Source organism: Motacilla alba, chromosome 12, assembly GCF_015832195.1.
Source record: "Motacilla alba alba isolate MOTALB_02 chromosome 12, Motacilla_alba_V1.0_pri, whole genome shotgun sequence".
Lineage (NCBI taxonomy): Eukaryota > Metazoa > Chordata > Aves > Passeriformes > Motacillidae > Motacilla > Motacilla alba.
Genome location: NC_052027.1, coordinates 20,141,519 through 20,153,138, shown reverse-complemented (window position 1 = coordinate 20,153,138; position 11,620 = coordinate 20,141,519). Strand labels below are relative to the sequence as shown.

Genomic DNA, 11,620 nt, shown 5'->3' with positions numbered 1-11,620 from the left:
TAATTATTATTTCATTATTTCCATTTGGACATTCCTTTAAGAATTACAAGGCTTCAAATCTGCACTTACATATTATAGAGTGAGAAACAGAGGAACACCAACGCTTTCAGAGACAACTACTAAAAATGGCAATGTGAGCTTTTACCTTAAAGTGTAACATTCTGGTAAGGCCTTGGTCTTGCAAACATTCAGCACATGAGCATTCTTACTAAAGCAAGACTCATCCATAGGCTTTTTCACTGGTGGAGTTTCCTTTTATTTATATATATTTTAAGGCAACATATTATGAAAGTTGGAAGGAGGAAAATAACCTAGGAGCAGGAGGTGGGGTCCCCATCAGAGTCCATGGACAGCCTTGGACTCAGCACCTCAGCAGAGACACCTCAGTGAGGCCACTGGCCCAGCCAAATCAGAACTTTGTGTCAGAAAGAGAAATCATTCCGTGTTTTTTTTCCAGTACTCACACATGAACACCTTCCCTCTCTAGTGCAATACCCCGCAGAAGTGACTACACCTAAAAATAATTGCTAAGAAAAGGTTCCAGCATTTATCACAAGGTCTGTACTGCCTTTCTAACCCTTCCTTTGTTCGCTGGCAGATGATGATGTACAGAATTGCATAAGAAAACAGAACATAAAAAGATAAAAAATTAACTTAATTTACATAACCAATAAGAAAGTTTAAAGCAACAAAAGAAAAACATTATAAAGGCTAGATACATGAAATGCCAGTTCAACGGTATTAAGCTTTGGTAGAACAGTTAAAGAGCATAGCACCAATAAAATCCAACGTCAGCACAGGCTTCAGTAGGCATGAGCTGTGATGAAAATGTAGATTTTGGCAAGAAAAGTGGTGTAGGTTCCCTGCCGCCAGAGTTTCATTTCCACATCCAACAGGAAGTCTTTGGGCTCCTTGACCTGGCGCTGCAGGTAGACGATGCCCGTGTAGGAGTTGAGCCTGCGGGTGCTGAAGAAGCCCTCCTCGTTGCCCTTGGTGATGGTGAGAGCGATGCTGTCCCCGGCGTAGGCGGGCGAGGGCCCGATGCGGAAGATGTGGGCTGGCACCACGATGTTGGTCTGGAAGTTGAGCTGGTAGTAGGTGATGCGCACCGGCGTGTTCTGGCACTCCAGGTAGTTGAAGCAGCTGATGCGCTCACACCTCCTGGGGAAAGAGGAGAGAGGCACCTTCAGTGGCCAGGGAACAGCAGGGAAAAACATAAAAACCTTAGGGCATTGCCAAGGATCGGACTGATGCCTTAGGATTTTAGCTTTTATACTTTTCATACATTTGTGATCCTGCAGTTCTTTAGTGTGTAACTCTAAACTCCATAGAGAGTGTACTGCTACACCTTTCCCATTTTGGGCAGACACAACAATTCCTCTCCAGGCCTGAGATTCAAGGACAACTCACTGCCTCAGGCCCCCTAAGATGTAAACAAAGGTGAGTTTGGGGGGAGCAAACTTGGGGTAAATGACTTCATTACCTGAAGCTGTAATTGGAAGATTAACCCCCAATATGCAAATGAACCAAACTTATAAAAGTATAAAAAACCTGTGACCTGTGACTACACATTTTGGGTGTAGCCCCTGGGGGCTTTATTCTGCCCTTAACGTACCTGAAGGCTCTTCAATTAATATAACAGCTTTTTATTCTCTTAATTTTGTCTGGCCTCTGTTTTTAGATAGTCCCATCAGGACAAACAGCATTTATTACTGTCATATTTTCTGAAAAATCCCTTTGCTAGGATTTTTTTCTCCTGAAAAGCTGAAAAGCCTCAGAAAAGGAATGTCAACAATAATTATCTGCTGCTGTGGAATGTGGAAGGTGCATCTTTGATTAGTCTCATATGAATTGTTTTTTACTTAATGACCAATCACAGCCAGCTGTGTCAGACTCTCTGGTCTGTCACGAGTTTTTATTATTCATTCCTTTCTGCCTTTCTGATGTATCCTTTCTCTCCATTGTTTAGTATAGCACTTTTAATATAATATAATATCATAAAATAATAAATCAGTCTTCTGAAACATGGAGTCAAGATTCTCATCTCTTCCCTCATCCTGGGGACCCACAAATTCCACCACAGGCATTCCCAAACCTCAGTGTGTGATCAGCAGCTGCTTGTTCTGCCTTGCCAGTGCCCAGGAACACCTCTGGGTGTGTAACTGAGAGCAGCACAGTCCAAAGCACAGATCACAGCCTTGGGAGAGTGGGGAAGCTCCACAGGAACAGCCAGAGCCAGGCTGAACGGCAGAAAGCCGGGAAGGGGAGCCAGGGGCTCATCACCAGCAGGGCTGGGGCACTGCTCCAAGAAAATAACAATGAGACCCCTTGAAAAGGTGCCTAAAACATGGGAGTGGGAAACAAACTCCTCAACTGGCAAAGCCGCTCAGTTCTGTAAGGCAGAAACAGTATGTTTTAAGCCACAAACAACTAAATATGGGTTCCCAAAGCACTGGCAGCCACCAAGGCAGGAAATGGGTAGGGAGATTTTGGGGCTCCCGAGCCCCAGCTGCTGAGGAACTGGGGATGTGCCACTCCCAGAATCCTGTGGCCTGGCAAGCTCCGTATCCTGCTCCCTTTCAACACTCCCCAAGGAACTGCAAAGTGAGTATTAAACAGGGAGCCCCAAAGCCACTGTCAAAGTGGAGCACTGAGCAGCCTGGCTGCTCCTGCTCTGATACAAACAGCACAGAAGATTGTACTTTAAAACTTAATTATAAACAGAGGCATTTTAGGGCTGCAAGGAGAGCTGCAGGCTCTGGTCTCTGCTGTTCCAGCAGCAGCTGGAGGGCAAACAGGGGCTCTAGGGCTTGAGAGAACAAAGGATAACCAGACATAAACTCTGCATGGGGAAGGTCTATGACCTCCATGTGCTAAAGCAGCTTCTCAGAGTTCTGAGCACCCACACCCACCCACAAACTAAGCAGCACACAGCACCAGAGGCACTGGGCTGCCTCTGGTTCTGCCCCAAGGCCATACTCACATGTCAGACACCTTCCTGTAGTTGGAAGGGCACTCAAAGGACAGGCAGCGGAAGCTGCCCTGGATGTTGTAGCAAGTCTCTGCAGCTGAACAGTTGTGGCTTCCTATTGCACACTCATCAATATCTAAGAAGAAACACAAGGAAAAGATGTTCTAAGTTCAAAAGTAAGTATTAATTCCTAGTATTTTTCAGGAATAAACAAACCCCAGCAGGATATAATTAAGCCATGCTGAAAGACAACAGGACCTTCTCACTGACTTTTTGAGACTGGAAAAAGCTGGGCTGTGCCAGAAGAATGCATCTGTGCATGAAGGTAACTTTGGATTAAAGCAGAGCAACTAAAATAAATCTCTAGTCAAAGCAAGCAAACGCAAAGTGGTCACTGCTGTCCTACAGGATCCAGGAGATGTGGAACATGGAACTTAGAACAACCCTTCAGAACAAGGCACACAGTTTAGAAAACCTAAATACAAGTGTCTCCTCATAATGAGATGTAATTATAGAAGACATAATAAAGAGCACTTAAAAGCTCAAAGACACCTTATGGCCCAAACAATAATGTGGTTACCTAAATAACACATAGTCACGAGCCCAAGCCAGACAATGGGCCAGACAATGCTGAAAGCCAGATGCAGTGACAAGGATCCAGCCTGAGCAAGAAGCATTGGCAGAGCCCTCGCAGTCACACTGTGTACTCCCAAATGTCTAGACAATGCACAGAGGCTTTAAAATGAAATAAATTCCAACAGACAAGGCATGTGGACTGCATAGGGCCCTGCAGCTCTGCCAATTCTCACAGAGCAGAGACTCTTAGAGGGAAATCATAGCCTTCCACTCCCTCCATTCCCCTGGGATGAGAACTGATCTCACACACTGAACCGGCTGGTTTAAAAGTCTTGCAAAGAAAAGTATACAGTGGGAAATAGGAGAGAATCAAAGTCAAGTAAATCCCTTGCTGGTTCTCAGCAGTGCCCGTAGGTGAAAAGAAAATTCCTTCCATATTGCAATCATTGTCATGAAAGCACTTCCTGTACCACTTTGGCTGCGCTGCAAAATACCACAGGCAGTTTCTGCAAAAAAGATCCATATGTTGAGCCACTACTCCATGAGATACAACTCATCTTTTGAAAATAGGGTACAAGGAACATTCCACCAGTAACTCTTCAGAACTGGTCAGATGATGAGCAACTGGAGCCAGATCTTTAGCTGGGGGAAACCAACATCATCTCCCTGCACAGAGGAGCCAACAACAGAGCCAACACCAACCCAGCTTTCCTTTGACCATATTTTCAGACACACCTTTGTATCTGCCCAAACTTGTACCTACAGACCTGCAGAGCTCCAAAAAAGGGGATATATCCAGGGGAGCTGCAGTTTTCTAAAGGTGAACTTTATGTAAGAATTCAAGTGCATGTGGATATTACTGCAATCATACTTAAAAACACATTTGAAAATATTTAAAAATGTTCCTAAAGGATTTCAATTGTCATTTCATCTGCTTCACTGCTCCACAGTCAGGATTAAGTATGCTCATGCTGCTTAGGATTTACACAGAGAAAACTCACTGTCATTAGCACTCAGAATTGAACTGCAGGAGATACATAACCAAATTCTTCATTACATGAAGGGCTCCTGAAAAAGCCAGGGCAGGAAATGCCTGGCAGTTGGTATGAGGACTACAGGAATGTGCAGAGGACTAAAGGTAATCTGATCCTCCATCAGGTTACACAGGCACTGCATCCTTTGGAAAGAGGGGTTCAGCTCAGAGCCACACAGCTGCACACCAGATAAAAACCACCAGACTCCCAGAAGACATCTCCACAATTCTGAGGAAAAGGGGTGTGTGAGGGGAGGGTACTTGTCATTTCACTAACATTTATTAATGCCAGCACGATTAAGCTTAGGTGACACTGCTGGATAACCAAGTTTCAATTACAGCACCAACATCTAATCTCCCACTTTTCTGGAGGAGAAAACTGTAACTCATAAAGCAGCCACAGATTTCTACATCTGGCACCTCTAATACCCCTGCTCACTGAGTGCTGTTCCAAGGTGCACACACAGCTCACGTGAGTCATCAGGTGCCTCAGTTTGAAGGATGAAGTGGGCTCCTGGGGAATTCATTGAAGCAATTACCTCACACTGACAGCTGAGCTGCCACAGCACTTTCTTCTAGCACAGGAAAACTGACTTTGCAGATACCAGTATTTGGCAACTTTGTCGAAGACTGACTTTGGAACAATGACTGATACAAAACACGGAGGCTTGACTGAGCAACCCTAACGGCTGAGCTCATTGCAAGGGTGTGAATGGCCCAATCCTCAGCTGCTGTTACCTCTGCAGGTCCTGCCGTTGGCTGCCATGGTGTAGCCCTGCTCAGGACAGGCGCACTGGTAGCTGCCGGGGACGTTGACGCAGCGGAAGGTGCAGAGGATGCCGGCGCTCTGCGTGCACTCGTCAATATCTGTGCAAAGAACACAGTCACAGCCCCAGCAAACAAAACAAACAAAACAAAACAAAACACAACACAACACAGATCTGCAAAGGCAGGCTGCAGTACACCAGGAAATTCTCATCTGATACATAATATATTGCTAAACATGAGCACAACCATGGAGGTCTGGCATTGCTTTGGTGCTTTCTGAAATGCTGAACACCAGCCTGCTCCCAGAAACACTGGCTGCAAGCAGTACACACTCATGGGAAGGAATAATGAGCGTGGGGCATCTCTGTCTCTCTCTGGTGCCTCTGTAATTGAGAGAATCATAGAATCACAGACTGGCTTAGGCTGGAAGGGAGCTTAAAGCTCATTCGACTCCCCACCATGGGCAGGGACACCTTCCATGAGACTAGGCCGAACCTGGCTTTGAACACTCCAGGGATGGGAAATCTCTCTGGGCAACCTGTGCCAGGGCCTCATTACCCTTTCAGCAAAGAATTTTTCGCCAGGCTTCCCTGTACTAGGAAGGGTGTTGGCTTCTTCACCATTCCTTAAACAGAGACTGTCCAGTGTGTCAGTGCTGGTAACTTCAGCAAAAGAGGTATAAAACTCTTCCTCTCTCCATTCTGATCACCCTGCTCCTCATTCACTATGAGCAGCAGTCAGAGCAAACCTTCACTCAGCAGTGCAGGTGTTCATTGATGCAATACAGGAATATCTTCCCACCTGATTTCTTCAGTTGTAAGCTCTGACCCCACAAAACCATTACAACAACCTCCCTGGCTGTGCAGTCCCACAGGTGTGCTCCACCCACTGAACTGCACTGTGCAGTAGCTGAGTGACCTTTTGCAGCCTCTCTGGCAGCTGTAGCTCACAACCATCCTCAGGCATCACCTGCAGCATCAGGGGCTTCTGAGGGTCAGAGAGTTCTTCCTGCTACAGAGAATAAACACACACCCTTGACCTGGTGAGGCAGCACCTTACCTTTACAGGAATGCCCATCTTCTGCCAGCTGGAAGCCTTGCCTGCAGTAGCACTGATAGGAACCATAAACATTGGCACATTCCTGGCTGCAGGGACTGTTATCACATTCATTCACATCTGCGTCCAAAAACAAACGCACAGAGATGGCCACAGTGCTTCAGAACAGCATCTTCCACCCTTTCCTGCCCCTGAAAACCTTTACCTTGCAGTCACAGTGACTAAGGAAGGACTAATTTTTCCCTATTTTTTCTGCTCCCTAGGCAGAATGTCAAGAAGCCAGAGCATGTCTGTTGCACCTGAATTTCATTTCTCCAGATGCCAATGGAAACACACACACACATGCAGACATTTGTTTCAGACTTCATAAGTTTCAGTTCACTAAAATATGTAACTGTTGCCCTAAAAAAATCATTAAGAACTCAAAAATTTTCCATTCAATTCAAAGTCGATTTTTATAAGTTTTGTCACTACCAAGTTTCATCTTTATCAACATTTGAATGGTTTCCTGTTTTAACTTTGTTCTGTTCTCCTGTCATCAGAAAGGAAAGCAAAGAGTACACGGGGAAAGAAAGAAAGAGGAGAAACTTGTTGACACTCATCTGACAACTCCAGTGTTTGACTGTCTGCAAATCTGAGCACACAAAGGTTACTGCCTTTATATTTCACCTCGAGGCCTCCTCCTAAGTCCCCTCATTCCCACAGCAGTTCCTTCCTCATGGAGGAGAAGCCCGGTACCTTCGCAGTGCTTGCCGTCATAGGAGAGGCGGAAGCCGGAGGAGCAGGTGCAGTGGTAGGAGCCGGGGGTGTTCTCACACGTGTGCTGGCACAGGCGCCCAGGGTAGTTCCAGCACTCGTTTATGTCTGCCAGCACAACAAGCAAACCCACAATCAGCTGAGGGACACGAGCAAACGAAGTAAAGGAGGGTATTTGTTAAAGTGTCAGAGATTGGTTTGCAGAGCGTGAAGTGCCGCAACCTCGGGTTGGGGGCTGTGATTCTGAGCTCTAAATGCTGCACAGGAGGGACCAAAGACAAAGTGCTGTGTCATGGCTCTTGGGACGACAGTGCTGGAACCTTCAGACAGACAAATTCCCACAGCAGCAGAAGCATAACCCACGGGGAAGGACTCTGCAGATGGGTTTAAGTGACAACCTGCAGTTAAGGCAAGCCAAAGGTGCCTGCTCCCAAATCCCAGCTGGGAGCGACAGAGCCCTGGATGTGCTGCACAGGCCAGCTCTGGAGGTGATGCCACTCTCTTCTCAGGCACTGCACGGCACAGCTTGGACTGCAGTTGTGCCAAGCGCTGCACAGCTTGGACTGCAGCGGTGCTGAGCACTGCCTCGGGGCCCAGGGCTCAGTCAGGGTGAGCTGCCAGCCCTCCTGTGCCCCACGTACCGATGCAGCTGCGGCTGAAGGTGTCGTACTGATAGCCCATCTTGCAGTCACAGCGATAGCCCCCAGGCAGGTTGTGGCACAGCTGCCCCTCTCCACACCGATGCACCCCAGTCTGGCACTCGTCCACATCTGCAGAGCCAGACAGGGCATCAGCATCAGTACAGTTCGCTTAAAACCAGTGTTTATAAAGAGACACAAAAAGGTCCATTTAATGGCAGGATTAGAAACTGGACAGGAGAAATACCGCCACCTTCTCCCTCCATGCTCTTCTCAGAGGCAGTTGAGTCAAACCTGGGAAAAGCAGAACCTTACCATCAAACTAAAAATGGTAACTGGATTTGCAATTGGGTTCTCCCAGTATATTCTGCATTTCAGTGTAAAGACACTTTGATTCTGATCAAACCATGACATTTAAACCCCCCATTCTGATGTTCTGCCATTCTGTGAGTCACACCAAGCCATTTAAAGCAAAACAAGAACCAGCCAGAAATTCTGCTCATCCCTTCAATTAAAGCAATTGCTATTTTCATCTCCACCTGCCCTCTCAGTCTGCTCCTGATGTCTACCTTTTGCTCTTTCCCAATGTTGTTTTTTTCTTTTCTCAATCAGCTCCCATTTTGATATTCCCCACGGCCTCTCATCCAAAATCCAATACCAACAAGTTGCTTCTCCACTCACACACATCATTTCCAATCTCATTCAAACATCCTCGGAGGAAGATGAGAGTTTTCAATACAGGCTGATTTACATGACTTGCAACATGACTAAGTAGCTCATCAGCATCTAACAAATCCCTCTCACCATCTGTGACAAGAAGCATCAAAATGTCTGATTAACCCTCACAGTTGTGCATTTCTTCAAGTATTCCAAGCTCTGCCACTTCCTAAGCCAACATATACTGCTTTTTTCCTATTGTTCACATCTTCAACTACTTTTACAACCCAAATCCCTGTTCATGTAATTGTGGAACTTCATCCAACTGGGACTCCTGCTTCAGATGCATTTGCAGAGGGCTTTGGCCACAAACCATGGCAGGCAGGGCACTGAGCGGAGGGGCATCTGACCAGACCACGGTGGGAAGAGTGGGGCCATGGGAATTAGTAGCATGCTAATAGGGCTATCCTATATTAGGTCAAGTTTCCAGTTCTTGTTTCCAGTTGGCTCCATGCCTAGCTCATATAAGATCAGGTTCCAAGGTCACCTTTGTGATTGGACCTATGTCCCTATACCTGACTGTGTTTGCCCTGCCCAGGGATCTTTGGAATCTAGCCTCTGTAACCTGCACCACGTTTTGTTATTTTGGTTATTACAGTTTGTATCTTCTGGGCTATTCCACTGTTCCCATTCCTCATTAGCCAGCTCCTCCCAGCCGAGCTGAGAGAGGAGATCACAGTGAGATTCTAAGCCCATCTGGAATAATCATCAGGATGGATCTCTAAGGCTGGAAATTCACCATACTGCCCTATTTGAAGTCATAAATTTGAGCACTGAATCATTTCAGAGGGCTCCTGGGCAGTTCTCCACCAAACAACAGCCTTGGAGAGGCTGCACCCACACAGCTCCTGCTGGCACCAGGGTCAGGGATGGCAGGGAATGCCCCTCACCACGCAAGAACTCCTGACAGGAGCTGAGATTTATGCTGGAACATTGAGTTACCAGTTTTCTTTTAATCAAAGGTAGCAGCAAAAACAAGGAAGTCTCTTATGCAGATAATTTGTAAAGTAGCAGCTTTATTTGTAATGAATTCGTGTGTGCAACCATTTTGCTAGTTTGTCCAAAATTCTGTATTCCATTACATTCAGACTTTAATTAGTTCTAGGGCATTACACCATCAGAACTGTGCCATATTTCACACTTACAGCGGTTTTCAGCTAAATCTAAGAGGCAGGTTTTAATAACTCATTTGCTAAATCAGAAAATCTGAGCATTTTAAAGACAGATGAATTCTCTAAACAGAGGAGATGACCCTACAAGTGTCATCCTGCTGAAGAAACATGTGCAGATGATGTTTTTACTACTGTGAAATGAATAAATCTGATTCAGGGATCTAATTAGCTATTGTAATGCCTCACAGACACTAGTCTTTATCACAGAGTGAGGAAATTAGGACCATATGCTTTTCTTCTTTCTTCTCTGTGCTCTCTGCCTACTTAAAAAAAGCCATTCAAAAAAATACCAAACAACACAGACCAGCAGTAGGGACAAAGTACACACAGCAAAGACAGAGAAATCACCAATTAACATCAATCATGTTTTCCCAAAATCAAGCTAGAGAAGCCTCCTTATGCCTGCTCCTGAAGAGTCTTGTGAGTGGTGTAAAGCAGAGACAGAAGGCCATCAGGAATCACAATGCATTGTGTTATCTCACTGTGCTCTAGAGCAGAGACGCTGGAGGATTAATGACAATTTCCTCCTCTCTCCTGGATTTACACACCCTAACTTTTTTTTTAGGAACAGCTGGGGAGAAAAGCTGGATTCTTTCTGTCCCATCAATTTGAAATTTAGGAACATAACTTGCCCCAGCTATTACAGAATCACAGAATGATTAAGGCTGGAAAAGGCCTCCAAGATCACCAAGTCCAGCACCACCATGTTCACCACTAAGCCGTGTCCCCAAGTGCCATATCCACACGGTGTTTGGCCACGCCCAGGGATGGGGACTGCACCCCTACCCTTGTTTGCAGGGCATGCAGGGCAATGGCTGCTGGCACTGCAGCCAGGACGGCTGTGCTGCTCAGGGCTGACTGCTGCCTTGTGGGAAAAATGGCATTCAGGGAGACTGACATGGTGGTTACCCTAGAAACAACCTCAGGGTAACCACATGCCAAGTGGTGCAACCATACCCAGCCCAGGTGGCCTGGCTGAGAAAGGACTGATCAAAAGCAGCTGCAGAACTGTGTCTGCACAGAACTGAGAGGGACAGGACTTTTGGAGCTTCTTTTTGCAAGAACTGAAATATCCCAGGCTGTAACAGGACAGCAAAGAACACTGCACTGCTTTGCCCTGAACTTACAAACCACAGCATTTGGAAGCCTTCTCAATTTCCTCAGTTGCACACATAACCTGTTCCTTCCAAATCTGCTACTTCCAAATCTTCTCCACCTTTCCAGTGGCCACGCATTGTCTGGATAGTCCAGGCGGCAAAACCATGATGGGGAGGTAGAGGATAATTAAGAGCAAAAAGGTGAATGCAGAAATATCTGTGGAAATGGGGTCTAGCTGTACCACTGGTGTGCACTGCAAGCTGCTAACCATGACCAAATTAATAGCTCTCAATATGGTTCCCACACGCCTGCAGCAGTACAAAGCACATTTTGTTAATCTGCCATCCTTCCTTTATTCCAGGGGAAGGTAGGTAAAAAATCACTGGGATATCACCACTAAGCAAACTGCTGCTTTGTTATTTTTTTTCTTTCCCCCCACCGTCATTTTAGGATTTCCTATCTTATGTAACCTGTAACATGGGAAATTAGAGAACACTGAGCCAGCCTTGCCTTGGGCACCAGGGACTGAGCTTCCCAGCCCTTGGTGCCTCATGTGCTCATTTACAAACAAATGCTAACAAGCACTGAAATCTGCTATTCTGAGTCAGTAAATCCCTAAATACACTGGAACGAACACAAATCAGGATCAAGCTGCATGTCAGCCTATGTGAATATTTCATATACTCATTCTCCTCAGAATTCTTTTCACACAGTAAGAATTTTTCCTGAACACCCTCACAAGTAGATGTAATGGGGAACACCATGCACAGAACATCCCTACAAAGAAAATCCACTTAGTGCTACTCTTGTGAGCCCCCAAAACCAGCATGCCTTG

General features: G+C 46.0%; 1 protein-coding gene across 7 annotated transcripts in view; it reads right to left on the bottom strand.

Annotated features, from left to right (window-relative positions):
- Positions 1–232: 232 nt before the first annotated feature.
- Positions 233–11,620, bottom strand: part of FBLN2 (fibulin 2) — a 90,796-nt gene continuing 79,408 nt past the window's right edge. For all 7 annotated transcript variants that reach the window (XM_038149410.1, XM_038149409.1, XM_038149408.1 and 4 more), the window contains 6 exons: positions 7,802–7,930; positions 7,143–7,268; positions 6,408–6,524; positions 5,319–5,447; positions 2,984–3,107; positions 233–1,161 (listed from right to left, as the gene is read on the bottom strand). In XM_038149410.1, coding sequence (XP_038005338.1) covers positions 804–1,161; positions 2,984–3,107; positions 5,319–5,447; positions 6,408–6,524; positions 7,143–7,268; positions 7,802–7,930 — 983 coding nt within the window. In that variant the 3' untranslated portion in view covers positions 233–803. The remainder of the gene's footprint in view (positions 1,162–2,983; positions 3,108–5,318; positions 5,448–6,407; positions 6,525–7,142; positions 7,269–7,801; positions 7,931–11,620) is intronic.